The sequence below is a fragment of the Salmo salar genome, chromosome 04 (genome assembly GCF_965601325.2).
Source record: "Salmo salar chromosome 04, fSalSal1, whole genome shotgun sequence".
NCBI lineage: Eukaryota > Metazoa > Chordata > Actinopteri > Salmoniformes > Salmonidae > Salmo > Salmo salar.
In genome coordinates this window covers 76,525,235-76,547,440 of record NC_138294.1, presented here as the reverse complement: position 1 = coordinate 76,547,440, position 22,206 = coordinate 76,525,235, and the positions used below count along the sequence as shown (strand labels likewise).

The 22,206-nt window shown below is 39.6% G+C and overlaps 1 protein-coding gene across 2 annotated transcripts in view; it reads left to right on the top strand.

The window, feature by feature from the left end:
* The first annotated feature begins 2,962 nt into the window (after positions 1 to 2,962).
* The window catches only part of rasa4 (RAS p21 protein activator 4), a 76,447-nt gene continuing 57,203 nt past the window's right edge, over positions 2,963 to 22,206 (top strand). The window contains exons 1-3 of one of the 2 annotated variants that reach the window (XM_014197849.3): positions 2,964 to 3,336; positions 14,792 to 14,848; positions 18,914 to 19,027. In XM_014197849.3, the coding sequence (XP_014053324.1) occupies positions 3,272 to 3,336; positions 14,792 to 14,848; positions 18,914 to 19,027 (236 nt within the window). In that variant the 5' untranslated portion in view covers positions 2,964 to 3,271. Of the gene's footprint in view, positions 3,337 to 14,791; positions 14,849 to 18,913; positions 19,028 to 22,206 lie in introns of both variants that reach the window. The other variant, XM_014197850.3, reaches the window with a different exon arrangement.

Here is a 22,206-nt window from a genome sequence, read left to right as displayed (position 1 = left end):
CATTGACCGTTCTGTGCTGTGCTCTTGCAGTTATCTTTGCAGGACGGCCACTCCTAGGGAGAGTAGCAACAGTGCTGAACTTTCCCCATTTATAAACAATTTGTCTTACCGTGGAATAATGACCATCAAGGCTTTTAGAGATACTTTTGTAACCCTATCCAGCTTTATGCAAGTCAACAATTCTTAATCTTAGGTCTTCTGAGATCTCTTTTGACGAGGCATGGTTCACATCAGGCAATGCTTCTTGTGAATAGCAAACTCACATTTTGTGAGTGTTTTTTGTATTGCAGGGCAGCACTAACCAAAATCTCCAATCTCATCTCATTGATTGAACTCCAGGTTAGCGGAGTCCTGACTCCAATTAGCTTTTGGAGAAGTCATTAGCCTAGGGATTCACATACTTATTCAAACCTGGATTTTTACATAAATTGGTAAAAAAATGTGATCTGATCTTCCTCTAAGTCACAGCAATAGACAAACACAGTGCGCTTAAACTAATAACACACACATTATTGTATTTCTCTTGTCTTTATTGAATACATAATGTAAATATTCACAGTACAGTGCATTTGGAAAGTATTCAGGCCCCTTGACTTTTTCCACATTTTGTGACTTATTTTAAAATGGATTAAATACATTGTTTTCCTCATCAATCTACACACAATACCCCATAATGACAAAGGGAAAACAGGTTTTTAGACAATTTTGCAAAGGTTTTCAAAATAAAAAAACGAAATACCTTATGTACGTAAGAGTTCAGACCCTTCTCTATGAGACTCGAAATTGAGCTTAGGTGCATCCTGTTTCCTTTTATAATTCTTGAGATGTTTCTACAACTTGATTGGAGTCCACTTGTGGTAAATTCAATTGATTGGACATGATTTGGAAAGGCACACACCTGCCTATATAAGGTCCCACAGTAGAAAGTACATGTCAGAGCAAAAACCACCCATGAGGTCGAAGGAATTGTCCGTAGAGCTCCAAGACAGGCTTGTGTTGAGGCACAGCTCTGGGGAAGGGTACCAAAACATTTTGCAAAGTACAGAGAGATCCTTGATGAAAACCTAGTCCAGAGCACTCAGGACCTCCGACTGGGGCAAAGGTTCACCTTCCAACAGGACAACGACCCTAAGCACACAGCCAAAACAACGCAGCAGTGGCTTCAGGACAAGTCTCTGAATGTCCTTGAGTGGCCCAGCCAGAGCCTGGACTTGAACCCGATCGAACATCTCTGGAAAGACCTGAAAATAGCTGTGAAGCGACGCTCCTCTTCCAACCTGACAGATCTTGAGAGGATCTGCAGAGAGGAATGGGAGAAACTCCCCAAATACAGGTGTGCCAAGCTTGTAGCGTCATACCCAAGAAGAATCAAGGCTGTAATCGCTGCCAAAGGTGCTTCAATAAAGTACTGAGTAAAAGGTCTAGATACTTAGGTAAACTATTTATTTCAGCTTTTTATATTTAGTACATTTTCAAAAATTACTAAACCTGCTTTCTCTTTGTCATCATGGGTTATTGACTGTAGATTGATGAGGAAAGCAATTTATTTAATCCATTTTAGAATAAGGCTGTAACGTCACAAAATGTTGAAAAAGTCGAGGTGTGTGTGTGACCATGCCACCGCAAGTTTAAACAAGAGCATGGGGCGCTCTGCCTATTAATACAGTACAGATCTGGTGGGAGCGCACACTGTTTCACCCAGGGAAGAAGCTGAGACTGGAATAACTTTGTGGAATTTATTTCAGACAATGTCACTTTTAAAGGTAGAGTCAGCGACATGACATAGATGCATCCGTACTGGTCAGAGGCAACATAACATGAGTTGGGCTAACACAAACAAATGGGTAAGTTAAAATTTCTTTAGGATCAGTGGGTTCCCTGCGGGACGGTTGAGCTAACGTAGGCTAATGCGATTAGCATGAGGTTGTAACAAGAACATTTTCCAGGACATAGACATATCTGATATTGGCAGAGAGCTTAAATGATTGTTAATCTAACTGCACGGTCCAATTTACAGTGGCTATTACAATGAAAGAATACAATGCTATTGTTTGAGGAGAGTGCACAGTTTTGAACATGAAGTTATTAATCAACAAATTAGGCACATTTGGGCAGTCTTGATACAACATTTTGAACAGATATGCAATGGTTCATTGGATCAGTCTAAAACTTTACACATACACTACTGCCATCTAGTGGCCAAAATCTAATTTGCAGCTGGAATAAGACATGGCCTTTCTCTTGCATTTCAAAGATGATGGTACAAAAAGTTATTTTTTTCTTTGTATTATCTTTAACCAGATCTAATGTCTTATATTCTCCTACGTTACTTTCACATTTCCACAAACTTCAGTGTTTCCTTTCAAATGGTACCAAGAAAATGCATATCCTTGCTTCAGGGCCTGAGCTACAGGCAGTTTGATTTGAGTATGTAATTTTAGGCGAAAATGGGAATAATGGGGTCCGATCCATAAGACGTTAACAGCATGACATTGTGTTTAATGTACACAAAACATTAAGAACACCTGCTCTTTCCATGACAGACAGACCAGGTGAATTCAGGTGAAAGCTATGATGCCTTATTAATGTCACTTTTTAAATCCACTTCAATCAGTGTAGATGAACGGGAGGACACAGGTTACAGAAGGGACTCTTAGTTTGAAGTGTTACATCCAGCTCATTATTACATCCTGCTGGATGTAAGTGAGCCGGATGCTGGATGTGACTCTGAGCCTAAAGATGGATTTAACTGTGCCAGTTGCTGGATGCAACTCTGTGCTGGATGTAACTCTGAGCTGGATGCTGGATGTAACTCTGAGCTGGATGCTATACAGGATGTCGTATCCAGCTCAGGGTTACAGCTACTACTGTATTTTAGGCACATAATTGTTGTCTTTCGGTTTCTTTAATTTTCATCCCGCACAGTAGGTGGCGGCAATAATAACTTTTGGATGTGGTCTTTCCGTACAACCAACGAAGAAGACCGTAGTCTACTATCAAATACTCACAATCGCTTTCTTTCCAACCACGAGCGAGTGGGTCACAAGTACATTGATATATACAAACCACCGACCTGTCTTGTGAAATGAGTTGCAGACAGGTGTGTGATACGTGGCAAAAATAATATTGACGAGGTTTGTCTGTTTGTTCAATTTACTGCTGTCAGGCGCGAAACCCCCAAATTCTGTTTGACAGCTGTTTTTGAGGAGGAACAATCTGCGCGTGATATCACAGCGGAGTCATCACCGTTTGGGCGCTGGGACTTGGAAATATGGCAAAGCGAAACACTTTATTTATCAGAATTGTGGAGGGGAAAAATTTGCCAATTAAGGACATGTAAGTACTGTTACTGTACATGTTTTACTCTTCCTGTTTTTTGTTCACCTATTTACCAGACTTTGCTTGTCAATTTGCTTAGGAGAGGACTTAATTGATAGACTTTTGCGTCTCATCTGTTTTTGATATTTAAATGTGAATTGAATCAACTACTTTAGGGTATTACAATGATAGACTGAACCAACCTTTTGATGCTGTAAAAAAAAAAACGCTGGTATATTTTCATTATTGACAAATGGGTTCATTGTGTAGACTACAAAGTTGTTTCCTCAAACACGTATCCTTGATTTTGTAAATATATGATTATAATACAAAACCCATCAAACAGCCCTGGATAATGAATATGAACTATGCGGTATGTCAATCAACAATCACATCAAACAGAACCTGCTCTACCATGAAAACATGACTTCAAAGGAAAGCCATTAGAAAAATAAATGATAGAGATATAGATAATATGGTGTTGGTCCCCCCCCCCCCCTTGCTGCTATGACAGCGTCCACTCTTCTGGGGAGGCTTTCCACTAGATGTTGGAACATTGCTGCAGGGAACTGCTTCCATTCAGCTACAAGAGCATTAGTGAGGTTGGGCACTGATGTTGGGCGATTAGGCCTGGCTCGCAGTCGGTGTTCCAATTCATCCCAAGGGTGTTAGATGGGATTGAAACAGGAAAGGACCTTCCCCAAACTGTTGCCACAGTTGTAAGTACAGAATCGTCTAGAATGTCATTGTATTCTGTAGTGTAAAGATTTCCCTTCACTGGAACTAAGGGGCCTAGCCCGACTCATGGAAAAACAGCCCCAGATCATTGTTCCTCCTCCACCAAACTTTACAGTTGGCACTATGCATTCGGGCAGGTAGCTTTCTCCTGGCATCCGCCAAACCCAGATTCGTCCATCTGACTGCGAGATGGTGAAGTGTGGTTCATCACTGCAGAGAACATTTTTCCACTGCTCCAGAGTCCAATAGTGAAGTGTATCATCTCTTATCTCTCATCACATCGCTTATCTGTTTACAGAATTCCATGCTTTGGATAGAAACAAGCAGACTCTGAAGCTGAACTAAACACAGATTGACAGTGCATTGGACAATTGAAAAAAACAGAAGCTTCTCCCACTCAGCTCACTGCTAATTGGCAAACGAAGTTGTTGCTCTGTGCTCCCCGATTTACAATTCTTCGCTCCACGTCTTCCTTTACTCTGAGATATATATAGCCAAGTTATCGTTACTCATTAAGTATTTGTTATTACATGTTTTACTTTCTATTATTTTTCTATTTACTTTTTCTCTCTGTATTGTTGGGATTTGATATCAAATCTAAACTAATTGGGGTTTCATCAACTCTGCTTTTCCATTGCAAGTATTCTAAACATTCTTGCCTCTGAAAATCCTGCCGACTGTCACTCATTTATACTCCAATATGGTATTTTCCAAATGGTACCCTATTCCCTATGTAGTGCACTACTTTTGAATGGAGCTCTGGTAAAAAGAAAGTAGTGCACTACATAGAGAATAGTGCCATTTGGGACAGAACCATGGTTGTGGTCTAACCCAGTAATGGACTGAAGGAGCCTTACGTTGCTCCTTATAGTCCAAGGACCTTACATGTTCTGTTTAAATGTAAATTGTCTTTGGAAGCCGAAACAGCCAAATAATCTAAACGTGAATCGATGATCAATTATGGAATATTTCTAGAAACATGAATCTCTCTACTTTAATATCACATCAGAGAAATAATTTCAAAAATACAAAATATACACTCACTGTTTTTAAACACTTACAGCCGACAGTATTTTTCAGTGACAACACGTTTGTGGCCCCCGTCTTACGTTTACACACAGTTGTTAGGAGACGCAGATGGCTAATTAGCACAGGTAGTCGACTCCGTCTATTTTACGGAAACGCGCAGTAACATGGAGATATGGCCGTGTGGGAACACTAACCCTATAAAGGTGTGTATCAATTAAGGATGCATGATATATCGGTGAACATATCGGCATCGGCCAATGTTAGCTTAAAATGCCAACATCGGTATCAGCCCGATATCTGTCTAGTTTAACGCCGATGTGCAAAACCGATGTCAAAGCTGACGTGCATACTTATATGACGCCATGTAAAATTTTGCGCTACACGGGCAACACAGCCTTCCTAACCTAGCCCACAATGTCTGCTGTGTGGATCGAGCAGTCATCTGAAAGAGTAAGAAAATTTCAGCGAGACAACTCAAAGGCGAAATCCATTTAAAGCCAAGATAATGGAATTCATTGCCCTTGACAATCAACCGTTCTCTGTCGTGGGTGATGTTGGCTTTCGCGACTGTTCGAGCACCGGTACACATTACAAAGTGTGTTATTTTTCAGATGTTGCTCTACCGGAGTTTGACAGTAATACCATCACTTATATTACCTTCACGACATACTATGGAGCGCCGTTTGGGTCTTTGCATGTCAAAAAAGATACAGTCCAATAACACTATTTGAGGCATTAAATAAGCTTTTCATTTGACATGTCAAATAACACAGTTCTATTGTAGAGTGTTGTGAATTTGCAAGTGCAAGCCAAGCGCCACCACTACTATCAGTAGTACTATTAAAGCTGTACAAAAAAGTCTGCAAACACCGGCCACGAACGATGTGCTTACAATACCCCGTTGGTAATAAAGCATTATTTGTTCGACCGCAACTTCTGGGGCAGCTAGCTAGCTTTAGCTTGGTACATAGCTAGCACCAATACAACCGGCCTGAAAACAATGAGCAGTAGAAACTGCAGTCATTTTCATTTTTCCTAGAAATGATTTAGGATTGCTTGTGAGTAAGTATTGTTCACCTATTGAAATTGAACTTAAGTTAATGGAAATAAATAGCTAGCCAGCTACTTAACCCTGTTGCCCAAAGCTAACGTTATAAGCAGCCAGCTAGCTTCATTTGGCTAGTGACGCTCGACCGGGTTGTGTTGTGAAGCTAGCCACAATAAGGATTAGGCACAATAGTGGAATTTGCGATTTGCCTATAAAATGAAAGTACCTCTTTGAAAGTGGTACAGAAGGTTACAATTGTTGGAATCATGCCATATTTAGACTAGATAATGTTAAACAAGGTTGGCATGTGAAGCAATGAAATGGGGTATCAGTCTACTCGGTGACACCCACAGAACACAACTGTGAAGAGTTTACGCAAATATTAGCAATGTAGCTCTTATCGCGGGACTGTGAAATCACCTCCCCAGTCAGCCTATTGTGTGTATTGACATTCCTATTGCACTACAGCTTTACCTAAGGATTGGGGATCAATGAAATGGGGTATCAGTCTAGTCGAATACCCAAGATATTTTTCCCCAATGACCTCCTCAGAGTTATCAAACTCCAAAACATCCAAACAGTATTGTTTTCCCTCTGGAATAGTGTTCAATACACAGGTTGACAATAAATGTGGCTCAATTCACAGTTGTTTGAATCACGCAATAAGAGCTACGACACTAATGTTCTCTGGGTGTCACTGAGTAGACTGATGCCCCATGTCATTGATGCACAATCCATAGGTAAGGCTGTACGGTGAAATAAGTATGCCCCAATGCAATTCTAAAGTATAATACATCCAGGGTGATTTCAACAGATTTTTGTGAAATTAACAAATTGTGTTTTGTTTATTTTTTATTTATTTTATTTTTTATATAACAACATTCCAACCTCGTTTAGCATGATCTATTCAATTATGGCATAATTCTATTTGTATTAATTTGCATCACTGTCAATGACATACTTTTATTTTGAAGGCTAACTGCAAAGTCCGCTATTGAGGCTAATCCTTATTGTGACTAGCTTCACATAGATTGGTCCGACCACCATTAATCAAATAGGGTTATTTTAGATGACACCTAGCTATATAGCTAGCTAGCTAACTATAGCTACTGAAACAGATTGTCATTCTGCTATGTTTTTGGGGAAGAACATTGTTTGCATCCATGAGTTAGCTATCTTTTTTTTTTTTGACCAGCACTGTAGGTGCTCGAGACAACTTTACCAGCGTCATAGCATACATATCGTTGTGACATATGAAATACGAGTGATAGTGTAATCAATGTGTAATTACTACTCAAAAAATAAATGAACGTGTTAAATTATTTTGTGACGTGCAGTCATATTCAGGTCCTGATTGGTCAACAAGCTTATTTGACACGTCAAATAGTGTTATTTGTATATTTTTTGACACGGAAGGACCCAAACGGCGTTCCATAGAAATCCTGGTTGAGAATGAAATGTCTGAACCAATGAACAACGAAACAGCACAGCAAAATAACTTTTTGGTGTGTGTGTGTGTGTGTGTGTGTGTGTGTAACTTTTATTTAACTAGGCAAGTCAGTTGAGAACAAATTCTTATTTACAATGACGGCCAAACTTGGACAACGCTGGACCAATTGTGCGCCGCCCAATGGGACTCCAATCACGGCTGGATGTGATACAGCCTGGATTCGAACCAGGGACTTTAGTGACGCCTCTAGCACAGAGATGCAGTGCCTTACCGCTGCGTCCGTGTGTGTTAACAATTTAACTGTACTAGAATGCTTAAAAGGACGCTAAAATGTTAAATATTGGTATCGTGTTTTTTTTGGCAAGGAAAATATTGGATATCGGTATTTGGCCAAAAATGTCATCGGTGCATCACTATTATCAATTTTAACCTTTTTGTTTTTAATAAAAAAAACATTCTCACAGATATGAAAGATAAGGTCCTTATGCTTCCAAAACTGTACCGCAAGTGATGTGTGTTAAAGTTAAGACCTAGCGTTGGGGCACTTAACAAAACTCCCCCTTACAAAAAGACCTTTGTCCAATGACTCGTGTAATGTAACTGAACTGAGAGTCATGATAAAGGGCTAGGTTGTGGTCATGATACAGGAATATGAGAAAATATATGTGAGAATGATTAATCCAGGTAATGACAGGAGGTTTTTTTTGCTTGTTTATAGTGTGACCTTTCTGGTGCTGTGTTGATAGAAAGACTGGTATTTCATACTAATTAATTGTGAAATTGGCCAACCGGAGTTCTTTCAGAATGACACTTTAATATGCTAATTCTGTCCTTTTCTTCACTGGTGGTAACCACCGGTTCACTAGGATACACAGCTGCTGTGTCTAGTATGTACACTGAATTCACTTTATTGTTAACACCTTCCCAGAGGATTGGAGTCTTGCATTAGCTCTCCAATGCTTAGACAGCTGTGGTGTCAAGTATCTACACTGACTCCATTTTGACACCTCAGTGCTGTACACAGGTGGTTTGGTGAACAACACTTGTGAGATGAGTAACATTCCCCTGAGACCTGGAGACTTGCATTAGCTCTCTGAACTAATGCCCAGGCTTTAACTCAGAGGGCTAACAGTCTTGTGGTTTACAGGAGATCAGGGTACAAAGTCAAACCCTGGTCTGTCACATACAGATGTGTGGGAGAGTGAAAACCAAGAGCTGCCTCCACATCCTGGATTTAATGTGTTTATTGACATATTCATTGGCTGGGCATTGTGTAAAGTGTTGACGGCTTGTTTGCACTCTTTTCACATGATTTGAGGTCAACTCCTTTTTAAGATGGTCAACCTGAATAACAACATGACTGTGTCTTCAAGATCTGTGGCTCAAATGCCCCAATTTGATTAGACTAAGTGTGTCATGAGAAATGCATTCCATTTTTACTTCAACTTTTCAGTATTTGGCAGAGGGAGAGGGGGAGAATTTCTCTTTGGACATGCATGTTTTCCAATGGGTTTTAAGTGCTGCTACAGTAAAGTAGATGGAGGTAGAGAATATTCACTCCTTCACTCTACATAAACAGACGGTGAGTGGACTTACACTGCTTGTCTGTCAAATGATACATGAAATTACTTTGAACCCTGTCTATTTCTCATGGGGAACAGGTGGCCACTAAAACACACAGATCCTCTTCCTATCAATATACACTGTTTTTGTGTGCGTGACTAATGTCTTCTGTGTGTGACCATGGTTAGCAACTATCTTGTCCACATTTACCCACGACACATCCTCTAAATACACAAGTGTCAACCTCACAATGGAAGAAGCTATTTGTAAGAGGCTCATGGTTAAAAAACAACAACCAACAAACGTTTCCTTAGCACCAGTGACTATCACAGTACTGCAGGTGGTTCACACTAAACGTTGCCTACATGGTTAAACTGACAAAAGTAGAGCCATGTTTAATGTAACACCTGATTCCGACAGTCCCCAGTTTCCCCATCACTGTATGCAGCTCATGCTTCCTTTGACTTGTTAAATCAGATTTTCTTTTATAGACAAAGGTGTGAAATAATTACATTTGCATAATAAATAAAACAATAGAGCCCAGGAACCACCACGTGGATTGCTATCTAGTTAATTATATTGATTAAATTGTGATTTTTGGGTAAATGTAACCTTTTTTGTGTGTTTAACACAAATTAGTGTACAACTGTTTCACCGCATTTGCATGCGCTCTGAGGTAGCTGCGGTGAGAGAGCGCCGTGGTGGAAGCGTTTGCGCAAAAATGTCTCGCTTGACGACACTGCTTCGCTCCATCACAGAGAGATAAAGGCGTGCTGAAATAAATCACCCGCAGCTGTATTCAGCGCTCAACGATGCCGCAGCCCGCTAATTGCCGTACTACGATTCACTAATCCTGCATCTGACAGATAATTAAATTCTCTCAACTAAACAACCTAAAAAAAAATTCAAGGTGAGAAACTGTTATCTCACGGTGTCTTAGATAAACCATTTTCCTTTGGATGGTGTGATACAAGAGCCAAATGGCACAAAACAAAATGGCAAGACCTGGAGAATAAAATAGTTTATTTAATTAGCGTTGTTTACCTGAGCAGGAGAGTCCAATTGTTTTGTTACACTTTTGGCCGCAAGCCAAAACTAATGTTTCCAAATGGCACACAGAAGCGACAATGGCAAGCGAAAAACTCCTTCAGTAGGAAGAAACCTTGAGGAACTATGTTGGACAAAAATATAAATGCAACAATTTCAGCGATTTTATATTTTCATTTTTGCATGTAAATGCTTTAAAATATTTTTTTTTACTGAGTTACAGTTCATATAAAGAAATCAGTCAATTGAAATAAATTAATAAGGCCCTAATCTATGCATTTCATATGACTGGGCAGGGGCGCAGCCATGGGTGGGCCTGAGAGGGCATGGGCACACCCAGTGGGGAAGAGGCCCAGCCAATCAGAATGAGTTTCACCACAAAAGGGCTTTATTACAGACAGAAATACTCCTCAGTTTCATTAGCTGTCAGGGTGGCTGGTCTCAGGTGAAGAAGCCAGATGTGGAGGTCCATGGCTGGTGTGGTCTGCGGTTGTGTGGACGGTTGACAAATTCTCTAAAACATTGTTGGAGGTGGCTTATGGTAGAGAAATTAGCGTTCAATTCTCTGGCAACATTCCAGCAGCCGGCATGTTAATTGCACGCTCCCTCAACTTGAGACATTTGTGGCATTGTGTTGTGACAAAACTGCACATTTTAGAGTGCACTTTGATTGTCCCCAGCACAAGGTGCACCTGTGTAAGGATCATGCTGTTTAATCAACTTCTTGATATGCCACACCTGTCAGGTGGATGGGTTATCTTGGCAAAGCAGAAATGCTCACAAACGGGGATGTAAACATATTTGTGCACAACATTTGAGAGAAATAAGCTTTTTGTGCATATGGACATTTTCTGAGCTCTTATTTCAGCTCATGAAACATGAGACCAACACTTTACATGTTGTTTATATTTTTGTTCGGTATAGCTTAAGAGAAGGAGCCTATCCTCCAGTCATATGGCTGGCTTGGTAGAAATTTGCAGTACCTTTTTTATATCACATCACCATTTTGGCCAAAGTGTTATCCGACCTAACATCTAAAACGATGCCCACCCTGGCTCTACAGCCTCTTGTTGACACTGTTTGGCATGCGTACTAGTCCAAACATTTTAATCAGGTCATCTACCATATTAGAAATACACACACTGGTTTTGTTCCAAAATGGCACCCTATTTTCTATACAGTGACCAGAGTGCTCTATATTTGAGACTTGCACAATTTCTATCCAGCCACGACCCCTTAGATAACATAGGCTCTTAGAAGACTGACTGTGTGTTCCTTCCTTGGAAAAATTAGAAGGATGTGATCTGACTCAGAGAAACAAAGGCTATGTCCAGAATATTGGAGGAAGGAGAGATGTCTCTCCTTCCTCCAACAATGTGTACTTGTTCATTTCCCTTCACTGATTGGAAGGGAAATGACTGGTATAAGAAATATGATAAACTCCCACTAGAACATGCCTCGCCTTCCACCAATCCAATACTTTTAGATTTGTGGGAAGTAGTAAACTACTTTTTCGCCATGTATCATACAGCTGTACACTTATGTTATTGGGAAGCACCCACTGCTACCCACAAACTGGCTTGGCCCGGCTGCTAGTGCTAAGGGGTGGTGAGCTGAGCTGTAGAGCCGATAACTTTGCAATAGAGTCTTGTTTCAGGAGATACCTTCTCAAACCACAGACACTCTTAGTCTAGATCTGACAAGCAAGGAATGTGATTTCCCACATTTTGTTTAGCATACAATATGGCTCAGTGTTTATTTGTTTTGTGCAGTCATTGTTTTATGCTTGGTCGCAAATGGGTCTTCCAAATGGACAATGACCCCAAGCATACTTCCAAAGTTGTGGCAAAATGGCTTAAGGACAACAAAAGACAAGGTATTGGAGTGGCCATCACAAAGCCCTGACCTCAATCCCATAGAAAATTTGTGGGCAGAACTGAAAAAGCGTGTGCAAGCAAGGAGGCCAACAAACCTGACTCGGTTACACCAGCTCTGTCAGGAGGAATGGGCCAAAATGACTAAAATGGAAAATGGAAAATTCACCCAATTTATTGTGGGAAGCTTGTGGAAGGCTACCTGAAACGTTTGACCCAAGTTCAACAATTTAAAGGCAATGCTACCAAATACTAATTGAGTGTATGTAAACTTCTGACCCACTGGGAATGTGATGAAATAAATAAAAGCTTAAATAAATAATTCTCTTTACTATTATTCTGACATTTCACATTCTTAAAATAAAGTGGTGATCCTAACTGACCTAAGACAGGGAATTTTTACCAGGATTAAATGTCAGGAATTGTGAAACTGAGTTTAAATGTATTTGGCTAAGGTGTATGTAAACTTCCGACCTCAACTGTACTTAAGTATTCAACCCCCTGAGCCAATACATGTTAGAGTCACATTGGCAGTGATTACAGCTGTGTCTTTCTGGGTAAGTCTCTAAGAGCTTTGCAGACATGGATTGTACAATATTTGCACATTATTCTTCGTTGGTTGTTGATCATTGCTAGACAGTCATTTGCAAGTCTTGCCATAGATTATCAAGCCGAATTATGTTTTTTTTTTTTTTTTATTTATTTTTATTCAATTTTTTTTTTTTATGTATTATTATTTTTGGTCAAAACTGTAGCTAGGCCTCTCAGGAACATTCAATGTCATCTTGGTAAGCAACTCCAGTGTATATTTGGCCTTGTGTTTTAGGTAATTGTCCTGCTGAAAGGTGAATTTGTCTCCCAGTGTTCATTGGAAATCAGACTGAAACAGGTTTTCCTCTAGGATTTTTCCTGCGCTTGGCTCTATTCTGTTTCCTTTTATCCCCCCAAAAAACTCCCTAGTCCTTGCCAATGACAAGCATTCCCATAACGTGATGTAGCCAGCACCATGCTTGAGAATATGAAGAGTGGTACTCAGTGATGTGTTTTGGATTTGCCTCAAACATAACGCTTTGTATTCAGGACATAAAGTAAATTTCTTTGCCACATTTTTTTAGCGGGTTTACTTTAGTGCCTTATTTCAAACAGGATGCATGTTTTGAAACATTTATATTCTGTACAGGCTTCCTTTTCACTTTCATTTGGTTTGTATTTTAGAGTAACTACAATATTGTTGATCCTTCTTCAGTTTTCTCTTTTTGCAGACATTAACTCTAACTGTTTTAAAGTCACCATTGGCCTCATGTGGAATCTCTTAGCGGTTTCGTTCCTCTCTGGCAAATGCGTTAGGAAGGATCTTTGTACTGACTGGGTGTATTGGACAACCTCCCTGGTCTTTGTGGTTGAATTTGTTTGAAATTCAATGCTCAGAGGGACCGTAAAGATAATTGTATGTGTGGGGTACATAGATGAGGTAGTCCATAATGTCAAACACTTATTGTTCATGTAGTCAATTCAACTTATGTGACTTGTTAAGCAGTTCTTTACTCCTGAACTTAGTTAGGCTTCCCATAACAAAGGGGTTGAATACTTATTGACTCAAGAAATGTCACCTTTTAATTTTTTTATTAATTCGTAACAATTTTCACTTTGACATTATTGTGCATGTGGGCTGATGACACAATCTCAATTTAATCCATTTTAAATTCAGGCTGTAACACAACAAAATGTGGAAAAAGTCAAGGGGTGTGAATTCTTTCTGAAGGCACTGTATATTCGCATAGATTGCATTTAGATTACTGATGGTGTTTATTTGGATTCTTTACTTCGTCCTGACTTGTGATGTCTAGCTTCTATTATTTAATAATTATTTAGTTTGACATTTTTTACTACACTGTCAGGATCTAGTAACACACAACGAAATGTTTATCTACTATAACATCTGCTAAACTGTGTACGTGACCAATAAACTTTTGATTAGATTTTTTTATTTGATTTGGGACGCAGCCTGAGGCTTTAAAGGCCGGCAGCAGACTCGGACCGGTTGTGATGTCTGCTGGTACCCGGGATGGCTCTTTTGAACTGGGAAGCTGCAAAGGCTAGACTAGAGATGCTGTTTACGCATCTGGTGCCCTTTCGCCGTAGGCTTTGACTCACACCAAAGGAAATGCACGTGAACACACAAGTGCACGTGCACACACACACACACACAAAAAAAAGCATGTTAAAAATGTCTATGCTGCCTCAATCCTTTGTTTTAATATTCCCTCACACCTTGTGGTTGTAAAGCTAAGCATCAGTAGAACTTGGCTTATCCATCCATCCGCAATGTTATTTTTGTTAGAATTAAACATTTCTAAAGTTATATGTAACCTCTGCCTCGGGTAGACCATTGAGTGTCTATGGACATTTGGGCAACACTTTTTTTTTACTTGAAGGGTACCTACATAAGGACGCCATTCTACATTCATTTCTCCTAACAAACATATCAGTACATAAGCATTTAATATATTATGTCCGCATTATAAGTGACATTACTGACACAGGCTATGACATTTCAACATGCGGTTGTTGGCATAAGCATTAGTACTGCTTATGAATGTGTTTTGGGATAGTAATAATATTTTATGAAGTTTTTATGTAGGTATGCCTTACCGTGTAACTGTCATCTTCTCTGAGTTTCATCAGTGAATGTGTTTGTTATGCTCTCTCTGATTTCCATTGCAGAACTGGAAGCAGTGATCCATATTGCATCGTGAGGATTGACAATGAGGCCATCATTAGGTATGTGTTTGTGAGTCCTGTCTCTGGCAGACCTATTAAGCCGGCTGAAGATCCTCTCTGCCGCCCTGCTTTGTTTGCGCTAAGGCGATTATCATACATTTTACCGCTTTTGATTAATTAGATCATCATTTCCATAGCGCACCGCTTACTTTCAATTAGTTTGGCACATCTCAGCTGGCTAAAGCTTTGTATTTAGATCCACCTGGGTGTGTTTTGATGAAAGCCAAGAGTGTGTTTTAATCAACGTATTATATCTAGAATTACAATATCTTTGTCGATTGTGATGAACAAAAATCATTTTTAGCTGAGGTTTGTCTGCATATAATAGAAATGCCTTTAATTTAGGACCGTCATATCCAAAAGGATTAGGACAATATGGCCATTATCTTTAACCAAGCGTTTGTTATGAGCAATCTGCTGGTTAAGTCAGTTGGTTGCTTCAGCCTGACAATCTGCTGTAGACCGAACAGTAAAGTAAGAAAAGGCCAGCTTTGCTTGTTAATGTTTAACTGTGTGACCTCTCGTCTGGCTCGCTGAATGGGGGCTGACTGCAAAAAGCTGAAGTCAATGGGTGTATGCTCTCTCGCTAGTAAAACCCATAATTGTGGAATTTGAGCCTGCCTGTCACCATAGTGGGATTCAGTGGGAGGTGGAAGGGTGATGGGGAAATTACTTAGGCGAGTTAAGTGTCTTGTAAAAATCACACTTTAAAAAAAGTATTTTTTTAGTTTTTAGTTTACTCAAACCCAAATGTTGTTGACTTGTCCTATACTAGGATTTGTGGACAACGCATGAATTGTAGAAAAACCTACCCATAGAGAATGATCGAGGCCTGTAGTGGCCTGTTTCTTTTTACATTTTTTATTTATAAAGGGGTGGATCAGCTTAATATTGTGGAATGATTGTTGCTTCCATCAATGTAATTGTCTGCATCATTTCCAGTCCCCCGTATATTTTTTGGGGTATATGTATGTATCCATATACATACACATACCTACAGTGGGGCAAGAAAGTATTTAGTCAGCCACCAATTGTGCAAGTTCTCCCACTTAAAAAGATGAGAGGCCTGTAATTTTCATCATAGGTACACGTCAACTATGACAGACAAAATGAGAAGAAAAAAAATCCGAAAATCACATTGTAGGATTTTTAATGAATTTATTAGCAAATTATGGTGGAAAATAAGTATTTGGTCACCTACAAACAAGCAAGATTTCTGGCTCTCACAGACCTGTAACTTCTTCTTTAAGAGGCTCCTCTCTCTGTCCTCCACTCGTTACCTGTATTAATGGCACCTGTTTGAACTTGTTATCAGTATAAAAGACACCTGTCCACAACCTCAAACAGTCACACTCCAAACTCCACTATGGCCAAGACCAAAGACCTGTCAAAGGACACCAGAAACAAAATTGTAGACCTGCACCAGTCTGGGAAGACTGAATCTGCAATAGGTAAGCAGCTTGGTTTGAAGAAATCAACTGTGGGAGCAATTATTAGGAAATGGAAGACATACAAGACCACTGAGAATTTCCCTCGATCTGGGGCTCCACGCAAGATCTCACCCCGTGGGGTCAAAATGATCACAAGAACGGTGAGCAAAAATCCCAGAACCACACGGGGGGACCTAGTGAATGACCTGCAGAGAGCTGGGACCAAAGTAACAAAGCCTACCATCAGTAACACACTACGCCGCCAGGGACTCAAATCCTGCAGTGCCAGATGTGTCCCCCTGCTTAAGCCAGTACATGTCCAGGCCCGTCTGAAGTTTGCTAGAGAGCATTTGGATGATCCAGAAGAGGATTGGGAGAGCAATGGTCAGATGAAACCAAAATAAAAAAAATTGGTAAAAACTCACCTCGTTGTGTTTGGAGGACAAAGAATGCTGAGTTGCATCCAAAGAACACCATACCTACTGTGAAGCATGGGGGTGGAAACATCATGCTTTGGGGCTGTTTTTCTGCAAAGGGACCAGGACGACTGATCCGTGTAAAGGAAAGAATGAATGGGGCCATGTATCGTGAGATTTTGAGTGAAAACCTCCTTCCATCAGCAAGGGCATTGAAGATGAAACGTGGCTGGGTCTTTCAGCATGCCAATGATCCCAAACACACCGCCCGGGCAACGAAGGAGTGGCTTCGTAAGAAGCATTTGAAGGTCCTGGAGTGGCCTAGCCAGTCTCCAGATCTCAACCCCATAGAAAATCTTTGGAGGGAGTTGAAAGTCCGTGTTGCCCAGCGACAGTCCCAAAACATCACTGCTCTAGAGGAGATCTGCATGGAGGAATGGGCCAAAATACCAGCAACAGTGTGTGAAAACCTTGTGAAGACTTACAGAAAACCTTTGACCTGTGTCATTGCCAACAAAGGGTATATAACAAAGTATTGAGAAACTTTTGTTATTCACCAAATACTTATTTTCCACCATAATTTGCAAATAAATTCATTAAAAATCCTATAATGTGATTTTCTGGATTTTTTTTCTTCTCATTTTGTCTGTCATAGTTGAAGTGTACCTATGATGAAAAATTACAGGCCTCTCTCATCTTTTTAAGTGGGAGAACTTGCACAATTGGTGGCTGACTAAATACTTTTTTGCCCCACTGTATATAGATATACAAACTTTTTTAGAATATACCTTTATTGTTCCCCTCAAACCCTACCACCCTTCCCCCAATTGGAGTAAACTAATAAACAATAACACTAGGCTTCTACCTTCAGTTTATCTGTAAAATGTGTATAAGATGTATAATCTATTTTACAATAGTTATATTTTGTTTGTTTTTAGTCCTTCCCCTTTTTTCTGATGTCCATCCATTTTGATTTCTATTTGTAACTGTGCTATTTCACAACATTTCTGAACCTATATACATTTTACAGACCCCGTATCTTTTACATTGGTTATCTTGTTATTAGTCCCACCCTTCAGCTACATTCAACCCCTCCCATCTATCTCTCAACACCATCCATTTTGGATTTCTATTTGACATATATTTTTCAACTGTGCTGTAATGCTTCACAAAGTACTGAACCTTTCTATTCTCATAGCTTCTACAGATTGTAAATAAAAAAAAAACATTTTTGCTAAAATAATTATTATTATTAATTGATTGACTATGGCTTTTCAAATCACCCAGTATTGCTATCTGCAGCGTTTAGTTCTAGGCAAATGTTGCAATTCTTCAGCCATTCCTGGACCTGTGACCAAAAACGAGCTATATATGGACGATGCCAAAATAAATTATCTAATGACTCTGCCTCCTCACAGCAAAAGCCTGTTTAAACATTGAGCACTTTCACCATTTTGGAGTAGTCAACTGGGTGGGACTTCCTATGGGTTAAGGAAGGATCATGTTAAAGGAAAGATCATTAAAAAATCCTTTCTCTTTCCTCATAGAACATAATGTCATGTTGGTTCATTGGCTGAGCTAGCCAATCGGTGTTATACTCACGTTAATATTTGTAATGACCCACACCATTCCATGGCATATACCCACACCATTCCAGAACAGAAAAGCTGATTTTTAATATTCTTAATTAGATTTTTTGGGGAATTTGGAAGGAAAACTATTTCACTCATAGTGTAATTCATTATTAGGTCATATGTCATAGAAATCTGGAAACACTGGACAGTTATTTTAAAGATATATGTAATGCCTTTTCTTTTGGAAATAAATTAATACCTCAGCCATTCTTAACGTTGGATGGTCCTGTTGTTTTTAAGACGTTTAGCAGGAATGTAAATCCTTGGCTAGCCAGCAGAATGTATGACAGTCAAACTATTTGATGGATACCTATTAGCAACAAACAATCAAGGTTTATTGTGTTTGGTCAATGACGCAAACTAAGATAAATCTCTGTCATTGGAAAACACAAATCATTACTCAAATTCAGGGCTCCTGAATGACTCCGATGTGCTACTAGATCAATATGGGGACTAGTATAGATTATTGTGTATTATTTGTGCATGCATCACGTTATTAATATGCCTTTATGGTGTTGTCTTATGACCTTATCTCAATATGCCTTTCAATGTTGATAATGGTATGACCTTATCTCTCTCTCCCAGGACGGCTACGATATGGAAGACGCTCTCTCCCTTCTGGGGGGAGGAGTATAACGTTCACCTGCCCCCGTCCTTCCATACCATCTCCTTCCATGTGCTGGATGAGGACTCACTGAGGTAATGAGGAGGTTGTCTCTTCTTAAAGTCAGCTTTTATATCATTGCCACACAAGGTTTTTACTACAGCAATAGTAAACAATCCTTTCAAGTCCTATGCAGTACTGTACTTTAATTTTGATATTATTTATATCTATGATGGACCCTATTCAAATATATTTAGGTCCTTTTTTTTAATACTCAATTCAAAACAGTACAGTACATTAACCCTTTACACTCATGGGAGTTGGCCTATATGGATAGGACTAAATTTAAATGTTTCTTACAGAAGAAATATGAAAAGCATAAGCATGGTGGAAATTGAAAAACAGTTTTGAGATTATGGGAACATTATTAGACCAAAGTTGAGGACACAACAGTTTACCTGACACAAGACTGAATATTAACATTACGCTGTTGATTTTTTACTATACTTATCGCCACATTTGTTAATCTAAAAATATTCTGGATACATTCAGTAACATGGTAAGAATATTCCTGGAAAATGTGGGGTAGGTACAAAATAAGACAAATAAACTACAAGGGTTTGAGTGAGAGGACTAACTGGTGTCTCCAAGTGGCCTCACAACTCTCAAGTAATTTCAATACACTTTTATGATTCAAAGGGCTCTGCTAGCTGTGCCGTTGAGGAACTAGAGCAAGCACACTTGTAGTTGCATCCTGCTATCACACAATTACTGTTGTTTAAGCAATCCAAAAACTGCCCATTTTTATAAATTGCAATCTGGGTCAGGTGGGCATCATCTGAAAGCTTGTTCTATTGCTAACATGACTAGCTAAGTTATAAAATATGATCTTTAGACTTTAACAAGGCAATTCAGAGAAACCGATTTGTAATTTTGGTGCGTGTTCTGCAGCAAATGTTATTCACAATAGACAAACAGGCTCATTCTGTTGAAAACAACCGAGGGTACGACACCATGTCATCTTGTAACTGTACATCAAGCATAGTGATCAAAAACATTGACACTGTAGATGACATGAGTTTTATGATATGGAAATGTGAAGTGCACATTTGTGCTTGGGTGTTTGGCTTGCTTGTATGACATTTGATCTTGCAAAATACATTGAGTCCTCTTAATTTACACCATTTCCCTCACTAAGATAACAAAACATTTGCATACGTTGCCCAATTAGCAGGAGAGATGGGGGCGGCAACTTGTCGCGTGCGGTGCTGAAGTTCAGAACGACTGTCAATCAAAACCCATGCAGAACTGTGAAGCGCAGAGCTTGAACTCTGACTTTGTTTTATAAAATCTTATTGTAAAGTCACTCTGTTCCAATTTAGGCCCTTATCAGTGTCAAAATCTGCCAGTTTCAACCACTATACAGGTATGAGTGCAAAAGGTTAAGGAATAAGTTACATGAAGAAGTTGTCTTCTGCTTTTTTTCAAGGAGGTACAGTACCAGTCAAAAGTTTAGAAACACCTACTCATTCAAGGGTTTTTCTTTATTTTTATTATTTTCTACATTGTAGAATAATAGTGAAGACATCAAAACTATGAAATAACACATGGAATCATGTGGTAACCAAAACGGTTTAAAACAAATCTAAATATATTTGAGATTCTTCAAAGTAGCCACCCTTTGCCTTGACAGCTTTGCACACTCTTGGCATTCTCTCAACCAGCTTCATGAGGTAGTCTCCTGGAATGCATTACGGTGAACAGGTGTGCCTTGTTAGAAGTTCATTTGTGGAATTTCTTTCCTTAATGCGTTTGAGCCAAGCAGTTGTGTTGTGACAAGGTAGAGGTGGTATACAGAATATAGCCCTATTTGGTAAAAAGCAAGTCCTTATTATGGCAAGAACCACTCAAATAAACAAATAGAAATGACAGTCCATCATTACATTAGGACATGAACGTCAATCAATCTGGAAAATTTCAAGAACGTTGGAAGTTTCTTCAAGTGCAGTTGCAAAAACCATCAAGCGCTATGAATGAAACTGGCTCCCATGAGGACCGCCACAGGAATGGAAGACCCAGAGTTACCGTTCCTGCAGAGGATAAGTTCATTAGTTACCAATTTCAGAAATTGTAGGCCAAATAAATGCTTCACAGAGCTCAAGTAACAGACCCATCTCAGCATCAATGGTTCAGAGGAGACTTCGTGAGTCAGGCCTTCATGGTTGAATTGCTGCAAAGAAACCACTATTAAAGGACACCAATAATAATAATAAGAAGACTTGCTTGGGCCAAGAAACATGAGCAATGGACATTAGGCCGGTGGAAATCTGTCCTTTGGTCTGAGTACACATTTGGTTCCAACCGCCATGTCTTTGTGAGACCCATAATCGGTGAGTGATGATCTCTGCATGTATGGTTCCCACGTGAAGCATGGAGGAGGTGGTGTGATGGTGTGGGGGTGCTTTGCTGGTGACACTGTCAGTGATTTATTTAGAATTCAAGGCACACTTAACCAGCATGGCTACCATAACCCTCTGCAGCAATACGCCATCCCTTCTGGTTTGGGCTTAGTGGGACTAAGACCCAACACACCTCAAGGCTGTGTAAGGGCTATATGACCAAGAAGAAGAGTGATTGAGTGCTGTATCAGATGACCTGGCCTCCACAATCATCCGACCTCAACCGAATTGAGATGGTTTGGGATGACTTGGACCGAAGGAAAAGCAGCCAACAAGTGCTCAGCATATGTGGGAACTCCTTGAAGACCGTTGGAAAAACATTCCTCATGAAGCTGGTTGAGAGAATGCCAAGAGTGTGCAAAGCTGTCAAGGCAAAGGGTGGCTACTTTGAAGTATCTAAAATAAGACGTATTTTTTTGGTTACTACGTGTTATTTCATAGTTTGATGTCTTCACTATTATTCTACAATGTAGAAAATAGTAAAAATTAAGGGAAACCCTTGAATGAGTAGGTGTGTCCATGTCACGTCTGCTACGTGGAAACATGCAGTGTATTCGGAAAGTATTTAGACTCCTTTCCTTTTTCCACATTTTGTTACGTTACAGCCTGATTCTAAAATGGATTAAATTTGTTTTTTTCCCCTCATCAATCTACACACAATAACCTGTTTTCACTTTGTCATTATGGGGTTTCAGAAATTTTTGCAAATGTATTAAGTAAAAAAATCTGAAACATTTTTCCCCATAAGTATTCAGACCCTTTGCTATGAGACTCTAAATTGAGCTCAGGTGCATCCTGTTTCCATGGATCATCCT